The sequence below is a fragment of the Pundamilia nyererei genome, unplaced genomic scaffold (genome assembly GCF_000239375.1).
Source record: "Pundamilia nyererei isolate P.nyererei 1_Seehausen unplaced genomic scaffold, PunNye1.0 scaffold00308, whole genome shotgun sequence".
Taxonomy (NCBI): Eukaryota; Metazoa; Chordata; class Actinopteri; order Cichliformes; family Cichlidae; genus Pundamilia; species Pundamilia nyererei.
This window is the reverse complement of record NW_005187709.1, coordinates 13,622-39,561: the sequence shown is the minus strand read 5'-3', so window position 1 is coordinate 39,561 and position 25,940 is coordinate 13,622. Positions and strand designations below refer to the sequence as shown.

Here is a 25,940-nt window from a genome sequence, read left to right as displayed (position 1 = left end):
AAATCATTTTTCCTGAATCTTTTCCAAGTTGCAAATATTTTTTAGCTATATTCAAAACCCAATGGATCAGAGTTAACAATTTCCAGTATGTTCCCTGAACCGGTCCTAAATGATGTATGAAGGAAACATTAATTTTCTTGTGTGAAAAATGGAAACAGTCGAGCGTAAAGTACAAGAATTTGCATAAACACCTCCACAGAATACTCAAAGAGGAAACATGCAATGAGCTTAGCATATGTACAAATCTGCAGAACCCAACTAAAGCTCGACCATTATCATATATGTCAGTCAATTTCAGTCGATATTAGGTATTTGCCGATATCATTAGTGGCATTTATATGATAGAAAAATATATATATAAAGTAAAGAAACACCTTCAATCATGTTATGAGTGTTGATGTTCCCAAAGGCACTCTGAAACTTCCCTGCTGGTAATATGTGTTTGAAATGCTACAAACACAACAACCAGAGCCCTAAAGCCAGTACTACAAAACAGGATTTTGTTTTATTTGTGTAACTTCAGTGTTAAACATGGTTAACCATGTTTCTTTACAGTTTTGTATTTTACTGTTGTATATTTGATATTTTGTAGCGATTTTTGAAACACCATCTGATGTCTCTGGTGTAGGTAGCACTCATAGGGATCATTTTCTGTGGAAGAAAAGTGTTATGACCCGTGAAAAAAAATCCTTTTATACTGGTTAGATGCTGCCAACGCCAACCCCATCATATCAACCTGCAGTGGAAACTCTGGTTTAATTTAAGGAGTTGATAATCAGCTTTGTGTGAGCACTTATTCTGATCACCAGCGGTGAGGAAAGTGAATCCAGAAAACAAAAAGATAACCTGGATATGCTGGACTTGGTTCATAGTGCAGGAAGCTGTTCTACAAAGCTAGTTGAATCTTCCTTGGTAAATTCAGGGTTAAACCTGGTTTTCAGTACTATGAACATGGTTAACTTCTTACTGCGGTAGCTTGCCATGGTAACATATGCTGTGAGCTAACACAGATCAGATTAGGTTCCAGATTAGAGATCAACATGTATGAAATCATCACCTACTGACCAATCAATTCCCAGAAAATTCCCATTCTTTGAAGTTCCTCAGACATCTGTGTGTGGAGAGTAGGAGGGTCTAAAACTTTTTAACAGCATCTAAAGTGTTTATCTTTTCCAGATAAGAATCTTTTCTGAATATCGACTAGTATAACCAATGTTCTTGTCTTGTTTTGTTTTTTTCATGTTGGCTGCAAGCTGTTTTTATTTTAAAATATTAGACTAAAATTGTCTTTTAATGTAATTAAGTTAAACATGATTTAATTAAATACTTGATTGTAATACATCAGATTCTTCCATGTCTTAATGAACCAAGTGTCATATTGATACATCTGTTAATTTACTGGGTTTGCATTATTACTGGCTGTATTTCCTTCTTTCAGATAGGCTAAGTTTTATTAATGTAGTAACGTCTTTTCCAGACCTACTGACCACAGCACTCAAACTGCACACCTTTAGTACACCTCTATAGTACTTTTCCTCTCACAAGCACACTGCTGTGTTGCTTTCAGTCTACATTGTTTTACCTCTTAATATTTTTCTAGTGGTTTCCATATTGGTCTTAAAAACTGGGGCTCTAGAGCCAGTCCTGTTCAAACACATTAATGACAAAAATAACATTTAGGTGTGAGAACATTTAGGTAGGAGAACCATGAAAATCCAAACACATGCACATATAAACCTGCTGCAACACAAACAAAAATAACTTCCGATTCTCTAGGACACATTTCACTGTTGAAATACTGTAAAACAAATCAAAATGCACAAACACAGTCAACAAAATCCAAGACTTAAAAGAAAATTTCAACATCCAAACAAAACTGCATCCATTTATGCCAGACTGTTTATAATCTGTTTTACATAGTCAAATGCACAAATAAAATAAACAGAGTCTCTGCTTCCTGTACCAAAAGTAAATACACAACAGAAGAGACCTGGTGGTAACTGAGTCACCGTCTCCCACTGTTTTATTTATTGCAGTCATCCTAACAACTCTGCAGGAAAAGCCACTCCCTCTATAGCTATAGCTGTTTCCCATTTCAGTAGCTCATCGAAAAACTTTAATACAGTCATAGAGAACTTCAGTTGTATTGAAGCCTTTTCATTCGGCAATCACAGAAGAAAACTTTCATAGACGACTTAGTGTAATCTACCACACTAAAGACTGCAGACGTGTTCCTGCAACTCCATCTCCATCATCCATTCAGCTTTATGTCATACAATCAAGCCCAATCTAATTCACACCTTTGTAAAAATATGTACACAAGTGTTCAAACACTGACACAGATAAAGATTGGTGTGTTTAATCTGACAGAAATCCCGTCCAGACAGGAGCTCAGTGACTGGGGTGAGATGTGATCCGATAATAGACAACTCAAGGTCCGCAGAATCAAACATTCAAGTTCAAATGAAGAAAGAAGATTCCATGAGAGAAAATGTGATTTACACTGAAACTGCAATTCCCCCGAGGCTGTCAACAGAGTTCCTCAGATTTAAAGTCTGGAAATAAAACTGTCCAGTCCACCAGTTGCTACATATACTTAGTTTAATTGACACACCGCCTGGTGACTTTGCTTGTGTTAGAAAAATCTTTGTTCTACCATACATTCCCAATAAAGTTTGTTTGGATGTTGCTACCCATAATATCACAACTTATATCAATTAACTTTTTGCAAGAAAGTTGTAATTTCTATTGATTTTGATCGCTGTCTCGTTAAAAACACCCACTACAACAAGATCTAGTCTTAAGCACCGTTCATAACAACTGTTCCAAAAGTGCACTGAAAGCAGCCAAGGCTTCTTTAGTGAGGACCAGATGGTTTCTGTCCTCACGCTGTTATGTGCCCATGGTCTCTTAATTTTATACAGACACATGCACCAATCTAACCAAACCAAAGCCTAATCCAAGGCTTAACAGAGTGAGACAGAGTGGCATTCACAAGTAGGGATAAATAGAACTATTACAGAGCCGGCTCCAGAGTCTCAACACATGCTTCGGGCAACATACAGGCTGTTTATGACCTCCCAGTGTCAACACCCCGGCCTTGGTGTCAGTGGCTGACATAGATTTCCTTGGATGATGCCTACTGTCTCACATCAGAAATGAGAAGCAGGTGGTCAGCTGGCCCGCACAACACACAGTGGGTTCTACCACCACGACTTGGCCAGAGCACCAAAGAAAGTAACAGTTCAAGAAAGTCAGTCAGTGATGAGTGCTGAAAAGAGGCGAGGGGGAGCAGTGCCTGGATTGTAATTTGAACTAAAACCAGAGTCAGAATGTTCGGCTTTTTCTCAGTGTACATTTTGCCTCTTTTGAAGTCTAAATCTGCTGTGGTGAAAAGGCAAGGCTGACATATCCTTTGTCCTCACAACGCACTTTGTTATATACCTTAAGAAATAGTGACAGGATGAATAGTGGCAGGAAGTCGTTTGCTACGAGAAAGTCAGGCTTGTAATTAAAAAAATAAACTCATTGTCATTTAATGAATTGCAATTTTCACTCTAAAAAAACACGTTCTTTAATTCGCCAATCACCTTTTTTAGCAACTGTAAACAAAATACTGAAATATGATTACCTTTTTAGTTTGAAATCACAGAAAAGTCTTCTATTTATTTTTCTGGGAGTGTAAAATTCACTCACATTCACGCTTTCCTTCCTTTCCTGTAGTACCAACTCCCCTCAAGTTAGTCTTTAAGGCCCAGATTTACTAAATGGGGCAAAAGAGCAGTGAGTGCAATCCCCAAATAGCGCTCATACATGTGGTTAGATTTACATCTGAAAACGTTTTCTGAACTTAAGTGGAATCAGTTAATTTCAATATAAAGCTCAAAAATGAAGACAAGTAAATTGTGTGTCACAGACATTAGCGAATCAGTTTATGTGCTTGATTTAAATATTCTCCTTAATGTATTTTGCACCTCAAGAGAAGAACCCCTATTAATATATAAGCAACAGGATCCATCACAAAAGTTTCAGAGTGCCCAGCTCCAACACACAATCTGAAGTATTCACTGTGGTTCTTTGTAAATACTGATAATCCTTTCTTCTTTTCTGTTACATCAAAACCCAGTTCGTGCTGGTTTTTGAAGCTCGAAACAATCTAATGAGAGTTGTAGTGTAAAAACACCAAGGGGGTAAAGTTGCCAAAATGTGGGTTAAAGTTGCTGCTATGCTGCAACGTTGTAATTTGTCCAATGACAGGTGAAGCCCTAATTTAATCAACAAGCACTATTGACTTAAAAAAAATAACACAACACTAATTCTGAGTGAAAAGAAAGCAGAGAAGTTGAACTAATTCTTGTGAGTACTTTTTTTTTTTTTTTAAACTGAGATTTATCTATCTGACAAAGCAGCTGTTCTCATGCAGTACGTCGGCCTCCAGTGCAGGTGCAGAACATAATATAGATACTGAAAGACTGGTCAGTGTATAAACTGACAAACACCAGAAACATTACATGCAGCAGGATTAAATGCACATGGCAAAGGATTCAGACACGAGGGATGGACTATAAGTCTACCAAAGTCTTGCGAAACATCTTCACGACCAAAGCGCACGACAGCTACCTTTGACTTATGACTCTGAGGTAAAACGACAGAGGTCAGCATTCCTTCTTCTTAACTGTTCCTGTTTGTTCTAAATCATACTCGAATCTCACACGGGAAAGAAAAAAAGTGTCATTTTGAAATGTGAAATCTCACAATACAAATCTAATAAAGAAGGCAGGTTAATAACGATAGTAATTTGCTTAAACCCACACAAATCAGAATGACTAGTGCGTGTCTTTGATGCCGCATCAGGCAAAGGTTGCGAGGGAAGGAACCTGGCTGAACACAGAAGCTTGGCTGACTCTCTCGGCGCATAATGTTTCTGGCAGAAGACTGTGGATAATTCTGTCTCACGAGACGAGAGAAGGAAAAGTGTTTTCAAGAAAGAGAAGAGCAAGACGTGCGTTCCCAAAGAGGACGTGAAAGAGAGAGGATGAAAGTCCTGATTATAACATCTCTGTTTCCAATCCATCACTTAGATGTGTGAAAACCAAAGAACCCGCGTGAAAACAAACGCAAGCGCTGCCTCTAACAAACAACAACAGGCTTGTGTGAAAACATCTTAGCAAGAGGAAGGACTGTGTTACACCTCTGGCAGGCCCCTTCTCCTGGGAAATCTAACAGCAAAGCTTATGTGTGTGTCTGCCTGCATGTTTGCGTTTCTGTGAGCATGTGGGGGGCTAGAAACCAAATATCTTCCGCTCACCATTCTCTCTTTGCAGGACTCCTCCAAAACAGCAACAAGCACACAAAAACTAGAGTTACTTAGACTGCAATGAGCGGAAAGAATAGACAATGATGGCAACAAGAGACAAGAAGAATAATAAGGGTTTAACTCTGCTTTACTTCAGATGTTCGCTATTTATTTGTGACAGATGCCAGGTTGCTCAGTTGCAGTTCATTAAGAACTGAAAGGCTGAGATTTTAGAGGTTTTGATTATGTCCAGTTTATTTATTTGTGTAGAAGTCCTTATCTCCAACAATTATTATTTCTAACTTGTTTTGGCTTATTTAAATGCAATTTAAGTAATAGATACTGCTTAGATGCATTTTAAAGGAAGCCACATTTTAGCAAATACACTTATTCACCTTCTGGTAGGTTATCGCTAAGAGCACACGTGCTGCCTTTGTATCTCCGCAGTAATTTAAAGGTTGCAGCAAATATCTGGTTTGCTTAGTACAAAGACTGGAAGGGAGTGAAAGGTTGGTCCCTGTCAAATGTTCACTGTCCTTTCTCTGAGCAGTGATCTGGCAAACAGCTGTTCAGCTGAAAGAGACCTTGTACAGGAAACTGGTTGCACATGTAAGTATATGCTAACCATCAACTGGCTGCCTTATGTTATACCGTGCAAGAAGCACGCTGATAACTGAGTGACATGGGAGTTCACATTGGCTTCTAAACTGGAAATATCCCTATTTCCAAACTATCAAACCTTAAAGAATACTCAACAAACAAATCAATTAATTCAATGCATTAAGGAAGTGTTCAACCAGGGGGAAATATTGGTAGGTGAAACCAAATTTCTATTTCTGAAGATTTTTTGTTTTAGTTTTTCTGTCATATAAAATAAGGACTGAAGACAGTCTCATTAATGAGCAGTTTTTATAGAGAGGAAGCTCAGCTGGGTTAGCCACAGCACTCCAGGCTCTTGCCTTCAAAGAAAAAACATTTCTCCCAAACAAAAACCCACTTTTTCCACCTTTAACTAGCCAAAGCCCCCACAGAGCAGCCCCGTCCAATCACAGCTACAAGACAGGCTCATTCTGCTTTAGCAGAGTGAACACATAAGGCCTGAACTGGACCCTGAATATACATAAGTGTGTTTGCCGGCTCCCAAACATATATTTGGCTATTTTGAATTACCTGCATACTTCAGTGACTTATTTTCAATTGAATAAATTGGCAAAATCTTTAGTTTTCATCTTCTGGGAAGCTGAATACTCACCATATTGACATCGCGTGCCTTTGAAGCCCAGTGGACAATGACATATTTGGTCTCCAGTCTCAGCACATCTCCCTCCATTGAAGCACATATTGGCACTGCAAACCCCTGAAGGTAGCACATAGCATAACGCTGCTGATATATCCAAGTTATGTGTGCACTTCTGCATATACAGTCTTGACCAGCAGTGGGCAATTAATTTTCCGATGGGGCCACATGAGAAACAGAGACTGTTGAGTTCAGCTTATTGGTGCAGCACTGCACAACAGTCCTAGTTTCTCATGTGGCTTCTTGGGAAAATTAATTGCCCATTGCTGGTTTTGACAACAGGCTGTTTCCGGGTTCAGTTATTGTTTCAAGTGCAACTTCACAGCAGTATTGAAAGTAGCTCCATCTGATACATGCTGATGAAATGCAATTACTCACTGTGCAGACAACCTCTCTCTTCACCCTTCTGAATCCAACCAGGGCAGCACCTGTAGACTGTGTGCAAATCCACTCTGTACACTTGCCTGTAAACTGTGTAGTACGCTGTCCTGAGGAGGGGAAATTTCACAATTTTAAGGTCATTACATTATAAGGTATTACCTGTGAAGGTAATGTTGAGTGTATAAAAGATTTTTAACACATCATTAAACAATTTTTGTAGATGCAAAAGCCAATTGGTTTAATAACAACAACAACAACAAACTTTATTTATATAGCACATTTAAAAACCATGGTGTACCAAAGTGCTTAACATGTAAGAGGGTAAGATGAAGTAAGAGGGAAGGATGAGGGCTATGGCAAGGTACCAAAACATGCTAGCAGGTTAGATGGCATTAAAACACAAAAGCAAAATAAATGCATACAAAAGCATAAAAGAGCAATAAGTGTAAGGTATAAAACAGTCAAAAATAACTGTAGTAATACTAATTAGTCACTGTTTCTGTTAATCAGAAGAATGAACATTACAACTATCAGCCCCAGATCACGTGAACAGAAGTCATCCCCAGCAATTATCGGAGAGATCGCCAGTGGCAAACCAAATTTTAAAAGTATACATTTACCTCCTCTCAACACCCATACACCATTTGTGGCTTGTGCATCCCTGCTTCCACACCTTCACCATGCGGGTAAAAGCCTGGACGCAAGGTTGACGGCTCCCTACCATGGACATTTCCTGGTCAGCACAAACATTTGGCCTGGGCATGAAAAACACATAGTTTATATAACAAAATGGCAAAAACTTGGGGGAAAAAAATCTGTTTTTCTGATGACTTTCAGTAAATAGTGCTTTATTTGTATTTTTCTGTCTATGTGTTGGTAGGTGACTGTGTTGAGGGGTAGACAACAGTTATATATACATGTTCTACATGTTCATTTGTTTTAGTATTACACATTATCACATCTACTGCTTTTATCACTAGATAAACAACCACATTTTAATTGTTACAATGTAAATCTACAAAATAAAGTGTAAAAAAAAAAAGCCTCAAATCTTAAACTTTGTAAGCTTCTATTTAAGGAGCCTGCATCTGTTTATGTTGTGAGTGCAGGTAAACTATCCATAGGTGTCCTCCTCCTCAAACCATCTGGCTTCAGTATAGGGCAACCTGAAGTTAATTAGAGGAAATATTCTTCTTCTCTGGTAATGAAAGAATCAATCATGTCCTCCACAGTCTATTTAAATTCAAAACCCTCAAGTACAGTCCAAGGAAAAGCACATTCCTTTGGAAGTTATTATGCAGATGCACATTACATCCGCGCTACAAAAACAGTGGACACACATGCACGAGGGGACCCGAAAGAGAGACTCCTAGTGGTCATTGAGCAGAAAAACATAGAGTGGAGAGAAGTGAGAATTATAAATGGTGAAATCAAAAGTTCAACAGAGTTTAAACTCAGAATCTCTGTTTTAAAAATCCAATCTAACGCACGCTGCTTCTGTCATATTTAAAAGCCCCAAATCTTTCTCTTTCACCTGATCATATATTCAAGTGTGTGCTCACAGTGCAAACGGAAAGCAGTGGAAACGATGTTAAACCAAAAAAAAAACCCCAAAACAAACCCAAAACACGTTACTTACATGCCAAGCTGCAGCTCCAAAGATGACGCGATATGCATAGTGCCAAATAATATTACGCACAAAATAAAAATATGTGGGAACATAATTTCAGCCAGTTACAACCACGGTCAAAAGTACTCAATCGGTGCAGGCTCTGTGCCTGTTAAATTAAGAGCATCCTGACATTTATGAAAGTCCTCCTTTAAACATGACTCACGACTTTTGTTTATCCTGCAATGGTATCCCTGATATCCCGTTTGCTTGTTACGCAGAGGGGCAACTGTCTCATGTCAAATGCTGCCTTTGAATGGCTCCGAAGAAAGGCACCACCCACAGTGACTGTGGGGCCATCTCTCCAAACCTCCGGCAACACTGTCATGTGCACTCATTAGTAATACAGCCAGCTTTGCTTATAAGACAAAATATGTAGTTTCATCAAAAGGCTATATCGACAAATGCTCCTAAATTATTCTGATTTTTTTTAAATGGTTCGATGTGCATATAAAATAAAAGTAAACTACTTTCAACAGTTTTATATATATATTAAGCTTTACTGAATACAATAAAGCAGATCAATAAACATTCAGTGCAGATAAATTATGTTATTGCGTTTCGTAAAGTCATGACAGCTGAGATGGCTCCAGCGCCCCCCGCGACCCTGAAAAGGATAAGCGGAAGCGAATGGATGGATGGATGGATGAATTCTTTGCCAAATTAAATAAGCCACAATAAAATAAATAAATAGATAAAACACCTACTATGGTGACTTAAAGTCATTTCTGAAAGCATGTAGAATATTTAAATACAGGCTATTTAATGGTAAGCTACAATAAACTAACAAGTTAGACAAATTATATTATTTTAGGCTGTACTGTTTGCACATATGTCCAGTTTTTTCTCTGCTTTTAATTTCAGCGCTTGGTACTAATGACATAACTTCCCCAGAATTACGCCACTTCCTGTTTAGCGTGCAGACAGAGGAAGAAGCAGGAAGAGGGGAAGGTCCTCTCTCACAACATAGAGATGCTTAACAGCTAATTCACCTGTAATACCTAAAATACTTGAAACTGAGCTTTACATTTCCGACTTCAGGTTTGTTCCGTCAAAAAATTTCTGAATAAGTTCTTCGACGAAACAGCGGCCCGTGGCAACAGACTAAACGGTAAGAAATATGGCTAACGTGCTAGCTTGAAATGGCGCTAAGCTAAAGTGTTTTCTGTCAATTTCATTTTCGGAAGCTAACCTGTTTGCTGGAATGCAAAGTATTTCCGCAAATGTTTGTGGATAATAGTTTCTGAATGTTGTTACATGGGTAATGTATTAGATATTTTTTATGCTAGTACAGCAACCTGAAGTTAATCATTTCTTGTCATCTTGTGAGCATTAAGGGCTTTAAAATAAACACTCTGTAATGAGACCAGCAGTTCTTTAATGTTAAAATCAATGTTTTTGCTTTGGGGTCAATGTTCGACTTTTGCGTGACTCTGAAAAATCTGAATACATCATGTGATAACTTATGATAACATCACAAGCCTGTTCCATCTTTAATCCCCTCTCCACTACTCTGTTAGCACCACCAAGTATCACTGTGTCCCTAGAGGAGATATTCTGGTTTTGTGAGCTAGGGCTAGGTTTAACAGCTGAAGCCACACACTGCATAACAATAGCTATTCAGTGTGTGGCTGAAGTAAAACTATTTTAGCTCAAAGGCTTATTGTATCAGCATGTTCTCTTCCTTTAGGGATTTTTTTCTGTTTAACTAACAATTAATTCTGTGTTGATGAACAGCCAAATGAACGGAGCAACATTCCCCTCTCCAACGGCTGATATAGCTGAAATTAACCGTATCCACTATGAGCTGGAGTACACCGAGGGAATAAGCCAAAGGATGCGCATCCCAGAGATGCTCAAAGTGGCTCCAACAGCCCACGAGGACCCTAATTTGGGATCGCAGGAGGTCCCTCACAGTGTTATAATGCAAGTCCCAGAGAGAATTGTGGTTGCTGGTTAGTATACTGTATGTTTTCTGTCCTTTATGTCACACTGTCTGCACATCACTGGTGACTCACCATTATGGTAGTTCCTCACAGTCTTTTGCAGATTATAGAACTCCTTCTATCAGTGCCACAGGACTTTGCTCCTAGATGCCGTTTCACTGCCAGGATCACATCAACTGTTTCACTTTTAACGTAACAATTACAAACCATCTTGCGATGTGATCACACTAGCCGCAATATCTTTGATATCTTAAGACATACCCAGCTCTAGAAATGGTCTCCGTTGACACAGCCATACATGAGGAGTTATGAACATTTAATAAAGAAAGAGAATGAAAAGGGGTGTAAAGTGGGACACAGGAACTACCACAGCACGTGTCTCTGTGTTTCGCTTCACCACAGAGAATCACATGAACATGAACGTTTTACGTAATGTGACATCAGTACCACTGCTCACATTATTTCCACTGAGTTGCACTACACATGAGCAGTTTGCCCCCTGCATTGAGTAAAGCACAGTTCATGCACACCATTCAGGAAGCACTGGTGTGCTGTGGTCAAAGTTCAGCATTGTTGAACTATGACCAGAGCACAGTGATGTGCATTCACACAAGGAAAACAAAGCTTGACATTCAAAAGCAAAAGAAAAAAAATGAGTGCAAAAGCCACTGCAACACAAATTTTAAGCTCAATTTAGCTGTTACTTACTGCTTTTTATGTGAAGGGGCTGACATGCATACAGGTAGCATGGCAGACGGGATATTCGCTTTTTTTTCCACTATAGGTGTGAACTAATTGATTTTAATTCATTCAATTTTGTATTAAAAGTACAGCATACTGTTAAAGTGTTAGAAGTGATAGGTTAGTCTCACAGTACATTTCATTTGTCAGGAGGCAGTGATGACTCCCAGTTCCCCAGACCCAGAGACTTGGACCTCATCCAGTCAACACCACTGGAAATGCTATCACTTAAAACTCCACCCAGAGTCCTCACCCTCAATGAGCGACCCCTGGACTTCATGGAAGACGATCAGCGGGTGGCTCCAGACAGTGAGGAAGTGGTAAGTGATAAATCAGTAATTTTTTTTATTACAGAGAACACTATGTACAATTCACCCAGTGTTTAAGATAATGTCCTTAGTGTAACTCATAACCAGAAAATCAGTTGTCAATGCTATTCCTTGTAGTTGCGGCCCCAGGGACGTTTACGGAGGGAGCGTTCAGCCAGTGAGAATGCGGCTGTCCGTCAGAACACTCAGCTGATGCGCAACGATTCAGCGTGAGTATGGGTCCATTAACTGGGTACCAGCTATTACGTCTTTGTGCATGTAAAGCATGCAGCATCTTTCTTTTGGTTTCATTCTTGTATTGTAAGCCACTGTGTCAGGAACTTTTGCTGCTGTCAGTGTTGATTCAGAAACTTTTTGCTACTTTTTAATACATTAACAACATGTTTTTATTGGTAGATTATTTCCAAATTGTGAAATCTTTAAAGATTAATTGATTAGTTTAAATAAATTACAAATTTGAACAGTTATCCCCTCTACGCAGAAGGACCGGAATAGCTGGGGAAGCACTGACAGGAACTAGTGAAGCAGACTGCTTTTAATGCAAAGCGATTCAAATTTGAAGCTTTAGTAGCTTCATGTATTTGTTTGAAGGCTTGGTGTAAACTACAAGTGCTTGGCAACTTTATTATTTTGACAGAAATTTTTAGGCTTAATATTTGAGAAAAATATTACACAGTTCTCGGACAAAAAAAAAACACCTTTTCATGTCCTGATCACTTTCTGCAACACAGAACACTGGTACTGTTAACAAGGTTCCTTGTCTGGCCTGAATGGTGAACTAGAAAATAGTCACTTAATCAAACATAAAATCAGCTCCTTTTGCATTCCTGTTTCTTGCCAGATGTGTTAGAACATAGTGTGGTTGGCAGGTTCAGTCTTTGGCTGCTGCTTTTTGCCTATTCACTTTCACTCTGATATTAGTTTTGCACAGTCAGTGGAGGACAGTTTCCTTTCCTTATTTCTATCCCTTTCCTTCCTCCTTCTCTTGTACTCTCTCTTCTTCCCTTCCCTACTGAATTTGCTGCTCTTAATGGTGGGCACTGAGCAGTGCAACCCCTTCCCCCCCAGCCATTGCTCACCCATGCCCCCCTCTCACCGAGGCTGAAGAACACAACCTCTACAGCGCTAGTGGTGTCTTATCTTTCATCCAGTCCACTACACGTCGGGCCTACCAGCACGTCCTGGAGGTCTTGGATGAGAACCCTCGCAGGTGACCTCCCAATCATCTGGTCTTTTTTTTTTTTTTTTGCTTAAAGGTTTTGAAAAAAAAAATTGCCCGAATGGGTATTGGTTTAAAAAGGCCGTAAAAATTGCAACAGCTATTTTCATGATAGATGGCATTAAATGTACTTTCATTTCTGCCCATAAGCACCATTTGTTTTGGATTGGGAGAGGGTCATGTGGTACAGGTTGTGTAGTCTCAAGAATCTTGTAACCAGTTTTAACCTTTAACAGTATTAATAACACATGTATTAATCCCAGAAAATGTAGAAAAGGTTTCTAAGTTCCTTGCTTGTTGAAGAATAAAAAACTGAAGCTCTGAACCGCCACTTCCACCAGTGGTTGAATCAAGTTGTTTGAGTTGCACTTTGACTAGGGTTTGGCGATATGTAAAAACTTTTACATCGTCAGTCCACTAATCAATGATGGGCGATATGTTCGCGCACGCGCAGACTTTTTGATGGATGGAGCAATATGATCATGCACGGACTGATTTCCGCATTTACATCATAGAAGTCCAAACATGGACGAACTAATTTCCAAAAAAATTAGGGCTGTCCGAGCAAGCAAAGTACTCAAACACAACTAACTTGCATGAGCATGTACGTGTCCACCATCCGGCTGAGTATGCTAGGCTATCACCAGCTTCTGCAGCTCCATCAACAAGCATTTGGGCACACTCTGAGGAGGGTGCATTTGCTCACAGATGAAAGAGGGTGCTGTTAAAACCGCGCTATTATTTATTTATTCTTTTGTTGACTGCTTCTATTAGCTCCATCATTATTAGCAAACTTACTCATGGGCGAATAAATACATAAATTGCCCTTGTAAAAACGATCGCCAATGGGCTGTCTATCGTCGATAGTCGATATATTCGTCCAATCGCCCAACCCTAACTTTGACTTCTCAAACACCATAAATGTTTGCTTTGTAAGAAAGGGAATAATTCACACTGAGGAATTTGTTTTTATCGTCCTTTGAAACTTCAGAGATGGTGTATTAAAGAGAAAGTGAAGTAGTGCTGACAACTTATTTCACCTTCAGGTTCAACACTTCAGTTACTCCAGGGTTAAACGCTGTGCAGAGCATGTGGATTCATTACTGAACTTTCCAAGGAGTTTTGCAAGTGTTTGACCTTTTAATTGTTTAGCTTTTTAAGGAAAGAATAAGGTGAAAATAGATCTTCTAAATATTGCTCACAAATTCATATTTTCTGTATGCTTAAAAAGGTATTTTTAGAGCACTTACCCACATTCTTTGTCCCCTTTGAAGACTAAAGTGATATAGTTGCTACTTGTTTTAAGACACTGAAAACAACTTTAGGGAAATAAGACTTTTTAAAAGGACTAGAAAGAATAGAAAATTAGAGAAAGTCTAGGTGCATTAAAGACATCCAAGTTGTGTGCATGGATGCAACATTGTTGGTTTCTCTATATCTCTTTCGCCTTTTCCCAACTCTGTCTTTCCCCACCCCTTAGCAAATCATCACTGCGAGGGGGGTCGGCTTCCAGCTCCCACCCCCTGCATGATTCCAGGTAACTTCATCTGGCACTTCGTTTTGTTCCTCTCTCCTTGTCCTCATCCTTTCCTACCTTGAGTGGTAGGACACAGATATATGGACACAGATATCTATAAAAATTACATTGCCATTGTTAAATTGTTCCGCGTATTTGAATGTGCCGTGTGCTGCTGTGACTTGGTTATTTTGTGATTCTCAAACTAGCCATTTTCTTTTTAAGGCTTGCACTGTCAACATATGAGCCCTCTCTGGATGGGACAGCTGATGACATGACTGTGGTCGATGCAACAACACTTCGACGGCAGGTTAGCTCATGATAAATAAATGAATTCCGTCTTGTGTGGTGCAAGAGGCCAGACTGATAAAACAATTTCTTTTGATTCGGCAACAGCTCATCAAGTTGAACCGGAGACTCCAACATTTGGAGGAAGAGAACAAAGAGCGAACAAAGCGAGAGGTGATCCTGTACTCCGTCACCGTCGCTTTCTGGCTCATCAACACTTGGGTGTGGTTGCGACGTTAGAGCCGGCCTGTGTTTCCGCCATCCACATGACAAGAACGTATTATCCTTTATCCTATCAGTTAGCTGCTCACTGCACTTAACCCCTGTGTGAGGAGATGTTAGCACGTGCAAGGCCTGTTGCACATAGGCTCAACATTTTGATTTTGTTTATTTAAACATGTACAGTTTTATTTTTGTACTCTTATTTTGTTCCTTCTATTCCATTTTCTTGTGTTTTGTTTTTATTCTCAAATTCTGCTGCCCATTGCTAAGTTGTTGTAAATATTTGTTCATGTCAATCGTACCTCATCCAGAGGCACAGTATATAGTTCACCCAAAAAAAAAAATAAAATAAGGAGCTGTAGTGTGGGGACATACAGCTCCATGGTGGTAATGCTGAATACTAAGAGTAATATGTGACTTGGCTGATAAATTTAATAAAGTTTAGTAAAACCGTACCAGTCATGTGTGGTCTTGTATTTTTATTGAGACGTTAACATAGTTTTTCCTGTAGAGGAGTTAAATGTCTCCCGAGGAAAAAAGCCTAAAATTTACAAGTGTATTTATTTGGGTGGATTCTCTCAAACAAAATAGATACATTTGCTTTTGAGATGGTCAGAAGTAACCAAAAATTATACATATCTGTTACAAAACAGCTAGCATTGTCTTACCCATTGCACTGTATTAAACCACAAAGGACCACAGTTGTCTGGGAAAAACCCTGAATGAAATAAAATTATATAAAATGTTGCTGTAATGTGAAGAGTAAACGTATAATTCCCCCCGAGAATACTGACCAAATCAGTCCTGAATTTATTCTTTTCACAGTATAACAGCTGACAAGCACACAGACAAAACGGCTATCACAAATATGCTACAGATTGAATTGCAGTTTACTATTTTAATTCATATTTCAAATTTAATGACATCAAGGTATTACTCAAGCTCCTCGATCAGGCAGCGTGGTTGAGAGGAGGTTCGGTTTATTTTTGAGTTTGACGGGTCGGAAGGCGCACCCTCATCCTCTGGATACACCAGCGATGTAGAATTGCCAGAGACAGCCGGTGATTTGTCGCAGCCTCTTGTTAGGAACAAAAAGCTCTTAGCTGGAGCGGATGTGGAGATGCTGTCACTCTGAATCCCAGCTGGTGCTTCCCTGTTGCTGTCACCTGATATGACTTCTATTTTTGGTTTAAAGGCCTGCCTACAAGAGAACGCTGCGTTAAAGTCTTCTGTGTCCACATCTTCCAAATCAGGCAACTCATCAATACGCAATGAGCGACTTGCTGGAGGAAGGTGAATGGTTTCCAGCAGCTCTGCATCTTGTAGCTCTGTAATCCGTGGTCCAGGACTATGTACCAGTACATCGTCATCGTCTTCAGGAAGGGGAGGCTGTTTGTTTTCACTCTGCTCTCTCTCTGCTTCATTTCTCTTGGACTGTTTTTCTTGTTTATTTTCTGTCTCTAACATGTGCCCTACAGTACTGCCTTGCTCATCTGCTGGGATCTTTTCCCTTCCTTTCTCTTCTCTTATGGTGTGCGTTATCGGAGAATGGTCCTGGGTATCTTCATCTAACTGCTCTCTCATCAGGAGTTGACCTGCCTCCTTGGTCTCAAGATGTTTACTTGCTGGTTGATTTTCAAGAAGTCCCTGTTTTGACTGTTTCTCTAAGAACTCTTCGTGGGCATCCAGGCTGTCCTGCACAAAAGCTTGTATCTTGTCACCTTGTGAAGAAGTTAAAATCCTGGTACCGTTTTCCTCAGTAGTAGTTTCTGGAGTAGAGGAAGCATCGGTTTTCCCTGAAATGAAACAATTATAATTATATTACAATTATACAATTAAACATTCATCCACATTTACTCTCAGTATACAGACGAGGGTAGTAAAAGCTGAAAGCTGATTACCTTTATCCTGTAACTCTCTGAGTCTGCGTCTTTCCTGGGCCTTCTTCTGAATCATTGCCATTCCATCCAAGCTTTCCTGAATTTTCTTCCTCTCTCGTGTATCCCACTGCTCCCTCTCCTGGCGTTCCCCTTCCAGCCCTCCCACTGCCCACGACTCAGCACATGCCCTGTCTTTAGGAAACACAGGGCGATCGTCAAGAAACGTGAGCTGCTTGAGGCGTACAATCATATTTTTTCTGTAGTTTGGGATTTTTTTCACGACCTGATTTCCCATTAGATTCAGTACACGCAGTTCTGGCATGGCCTCAAGCACAGGCAGGACGTCAGGGTCGTGTAACAGGTTGTGAGAGAGGTCTAATACACTAATGTTCAGACACTGACTCAAATGCTCTATGTCACCAACAGTTTCCAGCTTGTTATGGGCAATCTGCAGAGTACTCAGGTCAGGAAGGCAGGAGATGTTCTCTATGATGTGTATGTAGTTGTTGGAGACGTTCAGGGTGCAGAGTTTCTTCAGAGGCTCTAGGTTTTCCAGCTTGTATATGAGATTTTGCTGAAGGAACAAGCAGCGCAGATCAGTCTGAGCATCCAGATTCTCAATGCGTTGGAGCCCATTGCTTTCCAGCCAGAGACATTTCAGACCTGTGTACTCCTCTAAGTTCTCAATGGTGGAGAAACCTTTGAAATGCAGATACAGCGCATCATTGTGGCATGGTGTTATGTACAGTTTGTTCTGCTTACAGTGGTCTCTCAGGAATTTCTTGGTCATCCGTGGTCCTGAGTGTTTTTTATTTTTCTCCTGAGGTGAACTTTGCAGCTCTTTTTTCCCAAGGTCTTCTTGAGCTCCACTGCTGTCAGAACTTTCTCGGGCATCCCCACCTTCGACTTCAGTTGCTACTAACACTTGATCTTCCATCCTTTCTTGATTTTCCGAAGTGGATATCGTTAAAATTTATATCAGAAACATACAATACTTCTTAACGATTGGTTTTATAGGCGTTTCTGAATTGTACAGTCGAATAAATAGCAATCAGCAGCCTGCCCCGGTCGTTAATATTAGTTACCGTTTACGCTTGTTTCCATGGTAACGCTCCGTCTTTACGCTCCAGCCTACCGGATATGCTTTGTTGCTCCGTGTCGGACACTTTTAGTGGTTGCACCTTGCTGTTTAGGGACCCAACATGGCGTCAGGGTACTTACTAAATCGTGGTGCTTTGACATTAGGAATTCATTGCCAGCGCGTCTGCAGGGATATTTCACTGTCACAGGTTAGAGAGAAAAAGCGATGGATGAAAGCTTACACGTACCTCATGGCGAAGAAGTTGAAGCTGGAAGGACCTCCACCTCCGACGCCACGGTAACGCCAAAAATCACTAGAGAGCGTCTCAAGGCCATTCGTGTATTTGATGTTTCAATGTGTTTATTTTTTCATAGTCAGTTGAGAAGCGTGCATATGGACGGCATTTTAGTGCAATTTTGCAACTGTTTAATGCAGATGTTTTAGCGCTGCGTGTGGCGTTACTGGTTTCATGGTTTTTCCAAATAACACCAGAAGCGTAGCTAGCTGTCGAAGCTTCTTTGCCCAAGGGTAGAAAACCAAGATCCTCCCCGTGATCTCGGTTAATCTTCTAATTTTATCATTGATTTAATATATAAAAATGTCATATTTTAATGACCGTATGCTTTGTCCATGGCCTTCTAAGACTTTCTGTACACGCTTTTAGTGATTTTAGACATGATTTTAGCCACTGTACACTCCTATTTCTGTTTGGTATTTACTTTTTTCTTCTTCTTCAGATCCCAGCAGCCTCACTGGGATTACCATGCAGAGATTCAAGCTTTCACCCATCGCCTGCATGAAAATTTCTCTCTTGAGCTCCTGAAAACAGTCTTCACCAATCCCTGTTACCTGCAGATGGAGCAAGAGAAGAGAAAGGGGTTGGGTGTGGAATCTGAGACAGCCGCTCTTGTTCTAAAAGATAATATGCAGCTGAGTAAAAAGGGGTCTGCGTTCGCTGAAAGCTTCCTGATCGACTGGTGCAGGGCAAGCTTCCCGAGCCTCCCGGCCATCGGGGTGGAGAGTATTGTAGGGCACCTCACCAGTCCAGCAGTCATCACTTACGTAGCCAAAAATCTGGGCATTGAAGACCTAACAATGAGTGCAGAATTCCCTGTTCCAGATGATGTGCTCTGTTCTACTTTCATGGCAGTGATCGGAGCTCTGCAGGAAAGCAGTGGAGCTGAGCGAACTGGATTATTTCTCAGGGTAGGTCGCTTATGGCACAAAATCATTGGCACGTAATAATTCGCTTAGAGGAAGCATAATTTGTCCACATTGCTCAGTTGCCTCTGCTGTGTGTACAGTGGTGGGACATTTTGTTCTTTTAATCCTACCTCCACCTTCTTCCTAGGATTTTCTGGTGACTCAGCTGATAGGAAAGGACCTCTTTGATATGTGGACTGTTGTCAACCCCATGGGACTACTGGTGGAAGAGCTTACTAAGAGGAAAATTCCTCTGCCGGAGCCTCGGCTCATCCGGTCTGCTGGAGCCAGCACAGTGTTGCCACTGTATTTTGTTGGCTTATACAGGTATGTGTTCTGTTGTTCGCGCGTTGTTACTGTTCTAAATTTAAAACGGATGCGATGGGTTAAAATTAATGCTATGAAGAATTTACATTTTTGTCTGATCACCTCTTTGTTAATTCAGTGACAAGAAGCTACTGGCTCAGGGTCCAGGAGAGACGCTTGCAGCAGCCGAGGAAGAAGCAGCTCGCGTGGCCCTCCGGAAACTTTATGGCTACACTGAGAACCGCAGACCCTTTGACTTTTCTCCACAACAACAACAACAACAGCAGCCTTTTATTCAGTCAGCCAGCAATTAATTAACATCTCTAAAGCTGCAGCAAAAAACATTTAAAGGGGGCAAGGACGGACAGGAATCTCATTTGAAGACTTAAGGCTTCCCACTGATTGCAGAGTGTGCTGAACTTGACATAACTGGTTCTTGTTGGGTATTTAAAAGTCAGGTCCTTCAGTCAAAGCAGAGCACTATAAGTCTTGATTTTCTAAGAAAAAATGTTGTAAGATCTGGCTCAGACAGAATATTGTCCCAGTAACTGATGACATCTTCAGTAGTGAACTAGACTGGTCAGCTCACCCTAGATTACAACAGAGGTTCTGAAGTCCATTGCACAAAATACTCTTGTAAATAATACAAATACCATTTGGTTTACTTTGTATTATGTAATAATATGTTATTCAGTTGTAATAAAGTGTGTAAAATACACATCCATTCTGACTCTTTTTCACTTATATTTCTCCACACATTTCATCAGGGTATTTGCATATGTTCCTGTGACAAATTCTTCTTAAAATATCTTTAAATATCTAATATTAATTTTCAATCCTACATTTTCCTGAAACAAATAATCAGGAAAATTTTAAGGAATTTTACGTATCTTTTAATACTTGACATATTTCATTAATTTTTTTTTCATATAGTGACGCAGTGCATTTTTAATGACTTGATTAACATTGGGTCTAGTTACAATCTTGTAGTAACCAATACCGCACAGTGGCGCTGTTGCGTTAAAGAAAGAATAGTGGCGCTCTTTGCGCTGTCTGGAGCACAACCAAAGAGCTGTCCCGTTAGAAACAAGATGATGCTCTTTGTTTCAGTTTGCGTTGTGGCCCGCTGCAATTCTTCAGACAAGTCATCGAGCGTACTGTCTGCTTCTATGTACACGTCAAAATTTGAACTGAAGATAAAGTAACTCACATAGCCGCTACCTGCCACAATCTTTAAATTGTGTTGTTGATGCCGTTAAAATGCCTGCAGCGTGCAGCGCATACGACACGGTTAATGCCAACTTAAATAAAATTAGATTAAAAATAATAGCCTCTATCTGTAGTGGATATCTTTGACTGTGATGAGTTTAATGGGCTCACGTTTGGCTTTGAGTCATGAAGACTCGCTGTGGCTGCATAACGGGATTTAAGCGAAGGCGGAAGTAGATGGCAGCATAGCTCTTGTCCCGTTAGCTAGCGCCAGGTCCATCGCCTGAAAACTCCTTGTTCGAGGAGACGCGAAGCCGCCCTGACAACAGACCCACCTAGCGATTCACTCTGTCTTTACGAGTCGACAACCATTAAAAAGAAGAAAGCACAGCTCTTTTAGTTTTAGCTAGCTAGCTTTCCGTCTCTCACGGTTTTATTCAACCCCCGCTATAGATTCTTTACCATGGCGGCGAGTGCGAAGAGAAAACAGGAGGAGAAACACCTGAAGATGCTGAGAGAAATGACGAGTTTGCCTCCCAACAGAAAGTGCTTTGACTGCGACCAGCGAGGCCCGACCTACGCCAACATGACTGTGGGTTCCTTCGTCTGTACCTCCTGCTCTGGCATCCTGTAAGTATTAAGTTGCACAGTGACCTTAGCTTAGACATGGCGCACACGGTATTAATGCGCTTCGGCTACACGGGGTAAACCCAGCCAGTTAGTCAAATAGTAGCACTAGCTACCGTCAGATGGGGAACTAGAAAAGACGGAGGTAGTGTGAGTTTAGCTGTTTTGACATTGCAGTGTGGTGCGTTGGGCGGGGTGCATAGAGGTGTCAGGCGAGCGCACCAACCAGCCGAGATGCTAGCTAACGTTAGCTTCCAGTGTTAGCAAGTGAACTTATCTGACACTTGCAAGCTAGGTCCACAGATAAGCCAGCTGCTGCTGCTTCCAGCTGCCGGTAACGTTAGGAAGCACCACCTAGTAACTGAGCCGGTCCGCCCTGTGGAGCCATATGTTTGAGTCACTTAACCGCATTTTCGCTGCAAACGTGATGGTCGACACTTGGCAGAGCGAAAGTCGTGTTATCTTAAGACGCGACTGAGATAAATGTAAAATCTGTTATCAGTTGTGCGTAGTTCACTCATCTATTTTGTGTTTTCGAATTATTTATCCTCTGGCATAACATCGCAGCTCGAATTAGAGCTGACAACGCAGTTGATCAAAAGCTTTTTCTCTCTCCGTGTATCTGCAGTTTACCTCCTACGACGGCTCTGAAGCCCATGCATTTACAAGCATTGTAGTTTCATTGTAGCAGAGTGGAGGGTTTTATTTGTATTTTTTTTAATTAAAGTCTTTGTGCAATTGTGTAATAAGCATTTTTTTTTAGCTTGGGATTAGTGGAGCACTCCGCTTCTTCTTATTTTGCCACACACACACACATACGTCTCAGCTCAGCTGTCATATTTCCTTCTTGCATGTTGTATGATGCTGGATACATTCAGAAAGAAAATGGTTTAATGCAATAATAACAAATCACTTCGTCACTCAGTTTTACATCAGTTTAGTGGTAAATGGGGGGAAAAGATGTACAACATGGAGGAAGTGTTTCCCTCTCACTGCCCGTGTTGCACTAATCATTCTCAATACTCTGCAGTAATCGACCTTTCAGACTGCACTGACATGTAGTTCACTGAGAAACAACACACACATGAAATGCTAAAATAAATTATAAGTGCTACCACCATCACCCATAAAGACACAAATACTTGAATTAGATCTGCATGCACCTTTTATACAGATCACCTTGCCATTTTCTGTTCATGAATAATTATCATTCTAAAAATGTTGTAGGTAAAAGGTAAGGTTTTTATTGCTTAGTAAATGCCCACTGACCAGGTTTGAGTTAATGTAGCTTAGCTTTGGTGAGCATTAGATAAATTACATGCTGGCTGATACTTTCCCTTCGTTTACCGCCACCAGTGGGTGTTTCTGTGGGGACGCCGCTGTGTATTTCCCATGTGCTTGCCCTATTGCTTTAAATCCTGTAATAAGAGCTAATTAAGTTCATTTTTTTTAGCTTGAGATCTCTGTTCTAAACCTTATATCCTTTCTTTTTTGTCTTTCTCGCTGACTTTTGGTTAGATAAAGGTCACATTCAAGGAAAATCTTTCTGTTGGAAGAGTGTGGGGCTGAAAGCATAGATGTCTGTATGATATGCGCAGGAAGCTTGATCTGATTTTTAGGTTCAGGAAGTGGTGTGGCCCCACTGTGCTGCTACATCAGCAGCATGTGATGTTGTGTATGTGAGCAACAGGAAGTGGCTGTGAGGTCACGTTGGAATTATGAGTAGTTAAAATTCATGCGCAGACTTGATAATTTCAATCACTGTCTTGGCTTATTATGCCAATTTTCTGAATAACCATCGTGTTTTCTTTATTTTGTCCAAATAAACCAAAGCAAACTCATCCAACATTACAGGTGGCTTTTTAATTCCTTTTTCTTTTAAGATTAACACTGTTGACTTTCTCTGGAGTGATGGAGAGTTCACAACAACTTACTTCTTAATAACCTTCTTCCTCCCGTAGCTGTAGTTGTTTAAAGGGTGGGGTTGGAATTTGCTATATAAACACATTCCTCATGATGGTGGAGCCTTTCCCAGGAGGAACGCCAATCGATGTCTTACTAGAGATTTGCTCATGACGGGAAGTAACCTCACTTGACCAATGTGTTCCTGAGTAATCAGAGTTGGGAAGGTGTCACAGACACCAAATGTGCTGATACATGATCTGATCAATGGCTAGTTACCAGAAATGACTCTAATATAACCCTGACATTTGATTTCTCAACAATGGTGTGGAATCTGTGAAACAGGGATGGGGTGACTAAATTAGTGAGTCACTAAATTAGGAATGGGTATTTTCTGTTGTATGAGATGCTTAATAACAGTACTGTTAAAAGACTAAAATATCGTTTTTTGCAGGGATCTAAAGCAGTGAAATGAAGTGTGTGGACTTTCCTCTCTTTGGAGACTTTGTGTTGCCAGTTTCTCTTACCCTGAGGCAGTTGCAGTATGCAAATGAGCCGAGTTCCCATCTCTGAACTAGTGCAATAGGGACTAGTTCATGATTATTTTACAGTGCAATATGTGGTACTGTTCTCTGACACGTTGTGATAAAAGCAGTTCCTTTATACTGTGCAGCTACTGATTGTTACTGCAATTTAATTCTCCTGAAAAAGTCACCTTAATATAAATTTTAAAATTTATAGAAGTAACAAAAATGACATTTTCAGAATTAGAACTCCTCAATGGGACCACACTGCTAAGACGTTGATATAATATTTAGGCCTCAAGGGCTCTGGAAACCTCTCCCTCTATCTGACCTAGTTTAATCTTCGTAAGACTAGAATTTGGTCACTTATCTTCCTCAGGGAGCTGGAAAAACTTATCCAGTTTAAAAACAATTCGTTTTTTGTTTTTGTCTGTTCCTCTCTACCCCGCAGTGCAGTATCAGGGGACCATTTTAGTTTTTAAAACTCTGTTTTAGGGATTTGTAATGTCCTTCTACTTTAGTGTGACATGGTTCTGCTGTGATTGGTCCGTGTGTATATTTTTGTAAGCCTAACACAAAGCACTAGTAAATGATTAAAAACTAAAAGTGCACTGCTTAAACATTAGTCATGTACGTGGCAGTCTCAGCATTTGTATGAAGGGAAAGCAAAACCCCCACACATTTCCATGCAATCTTTTCCACATTGACATAAAATTATGTTATTTCTTTTAGATCATTATGTTCTTAAATGTGAACCGACAGGTCTTTTGGGTGTTCACAAACAGCACGAATTAGCTAAACTGTAGCTTCTGTACTCTGTACCAGATAGCAGTGAATGTTTTTTTTGATTAAAGTCAATGCACTGACGGATGTATTGAGAAAAAGGTTTAATGACAACAAGTTCTGTTAGAGGTAACAGCAGTGAATAATTTAACAGGCCCGTCTAGTATTTCAATGCCTTCAGCATCTGACTGCTCTGTGTATAACATCGTGTTTGTAAGCCACAGAAAGTTGATCCTGTTCACCTGGACGTAGCGTTTTCAGTGGCAGAAACATTTCGTCACTTATCCAAGTGACTTCTTCAGTTTGTAAACTTCATACAAAACTTTTCTTGTTATAAAGATGCAGGGGAAACATGCAAAACTCTTGGTAGTTCTTGTAGATGATAAAGCAGGAGTTCAAGTATTTAAAAACACTTGAATTAAGAGTTCTTTGTATATTATCCACAATCAAAAAACTAACTTTGCTTTAATTGTGTGTTCCTAAATGTTAATACCATGTCATTATGTCTCTGTAGCATGTTACTGTGTTTGAGATTAAAACTGAGGTTGATAAAAGCTGTTTTAATCATTTATATCTGTCCACCATACCTGTAAATACGTCTATTCTATAATGGGACTTTGAGTGCTGTCGGAATGCTTCCTTTAACACATCTGTGTTATGGCTGATTAAATCCACTATCCATGTCCATAAGCGAGTGTATCTGTTGTGCTCCTGACATGCTGATGGCTGCAAAGGGAAACGGAAGGAAAAGATGCCTGTGGCCACTGTTGGCACAGTGTAATGGCTATCCTAATGATATTTGCTGACGATGGCTGTTTGAGTTTACTCACTGCTCACCACTTTCTCTGCTTTTAAAGGCATTTGAAGTTGCAGTCCAATTTATAATTTTAGTTACTTTCTGAAGACTGATTAACAGCAAAGGTTAATGTAAGCAACTAGAAGCACAGATCCTTTTTTATAGAATTGAAGATTTATTTATTTATTTCAATATGTTTTATGTGTTGACAAGTACTTTTGTTAACTCGCAGTTAAAGTGGTCTTCACCCATGGTAAATGTTCTGTGGTCACCTTCTCACAAAAACAGGTGGTGACCGTGCCAGTCAGCACGACATCAGTTTTCACCTGTAAGCGATTCGAGGAAAACGTGCTCAGACAATCAGGCCTGGAGCTTAATAATAGACAAATGATTGCTCTTTTCAACTCCTACCATAACCAGGCATTTTTAATTTGGGCCATTGTGGCATTGACTGTGTGACCTTCTAAGGAAAGTGAGCCAGGCTTGTGTGGTCTAATGGGTGTTACTCCATAATTGAAGTTTCTATATTAAGGAAGATTGTTCATTCTTTTAATGTTTGGACACTCTCAGTTCAGTCAGTGTAAGTGAAGAGAGTTTCACCCACTTCCTCTGGTTATTGTACTCCCTTTCTTTTTCTGTCAGTATGTCTCTCTGTCATTATTTGTCTCTTTCATTTCTCTCTATAATCATGACTTCTTATCCTCAGTTACTCACTTGTCCTAAGT

General features: G+C 40.1%; 5 protein-coding genes across 7 annotated transcripts in view; 3 read left to right on the top strand and 2 right to left on the bottom strand.

Moving 5' to 3' along the window:
* egfem1 (EGF-like and EMI domain containing 1) overlaps nt 1-8,849 on the bottom strand; it is a 54,415-nt gene extending 45,566 nt beyond the window's left edge. The window contains exons 1-4 of the mRNA XM_013915467.1: nt 8,614-8,849; nt 7,595-7,729; nt 6,972-7,081; nt 6,549-6,653 (exon numbers count right to left, since the gene is read on the bottom strand). Coding sequence (XP_013770921.1) covers nt 6,549-6,653; nt 6,972-7,081; nt 7,595-7,729; nt 8,614-8,696 — 433 coding nt within the window. The 5' untranslated portion in view covers nt 8,697-8,849. The remainder of the gene's footprint in view (nt 1-6,548; nt 6,654-6,971; nt 7,082-7,594; nt 7,730-8,613) is intronic.
* A 678-nt stretch (nt 8,850-9,527) lies between these two features.
* Nucleotides 9,528-15,359, top strand: mffa (mitochondrial fission factor a). 3 transcript variants are annotated; one of them, XM_005751369.2, is made up of 8 exons: nt 9,528-9,754; nt 10,381-10,598; nt 11,481-11,650; nt 11,777-11,868; nt 12,708-12,869; nt 14,359-14,415; nt 14,620-14,704; nt 14,791-15,359. In XM_005751369.2, exons 2-8 carry the CDS (start codon nt 10,385-10,387, stop codon nt 14,920-14,922), a joined length of 912 nt encoding a protein of 303 aa, XP_005751426.1. In that variant the 5' UTR covers nt 9,528-9,754; nt 10,381-10,384; the 3' UTR covers nt 14,923-15,359. The 3 variants fall into 3 exon arrangements, with proteins under 3 accessions (XP_005751426.1, XP_013770922.1, XP_005751429.1); XM_013915468.1 differs by lacking the exon at nt 12,708-12,869 and having other exon boundaries at nt 9,530-9,754; XM_005751372.1 differs by lacking the exons at nt 12,708-12,869; nt 14,359-14,415 and having other exon boundaries at nt 9,530-9,754.
* Nucleotides 15,360-15,776: 417 nt separating this feature from the next.
* On the bottom strand, nt 15,777-17,736 carry LOC102196231 (dynein assembly factor 1, axonemal-like). Its single transcript, XM_005751368.2, has 2 exons — nt 16,806-17,736; nt 15,777-16,700 (listed from the first exon to the last, which is right to left on the bottom strand). Exons 1-2 carry the CDS (start codon nt 17,719-17,721, stop codon nt 15,838-15,840), a joined length of 1,779 nt encoding a protein of 592 aa, XP_005751425.1. The 5' UTR covers nt 17,722-17,736; the 3' UTR covers nt 15,777-15,837.
* A 232-nt stretch (nt 17,737-17,968) lies between these two features.
* On the top strand, nt 17,969-20,092 carry mrpl44 (mitochondrial ribosomal protein L44). Its single transcript, XM_005751367.2, has 4 exons — nt 17,969-18,162; nt 18,603-19,071; nt 19,217-19,395; nt 19,514-20,092. The coding sequence occupies exons 1-4, from the start codon at nt 17,987-17,989 to the stop codon at nt 19,686-19,688; spliced, it is 999 nt and encodes a 332-aa protein (XP_005751424.1). The 5' UTR covers nt 17,969-17,986; the 3' UTR covers nt 19,689-20,092.
* Nucleotides 20,093-20,782: 690 nt separating this feature from the next.
* The window catches only part of agfg1a (ArfGAP with FG repeats 1a), a gene marked incomplete at its 3' end in the record, with an annotated part of 17,940 nt that continues 12,782 nt past the window's right edge, over nt 20,783-25,940 (top strand). Inside the window, exon 1 of the mRNA XM_013915469.1 lies at nt 20,783-21,213. Within this exon, the coding sequence (XP_013770923.1) occupies nt 21,047-21,213 (167 nt within the window). The remainder of the gene's footprint in view (nt 21,214-25,940) is intronic.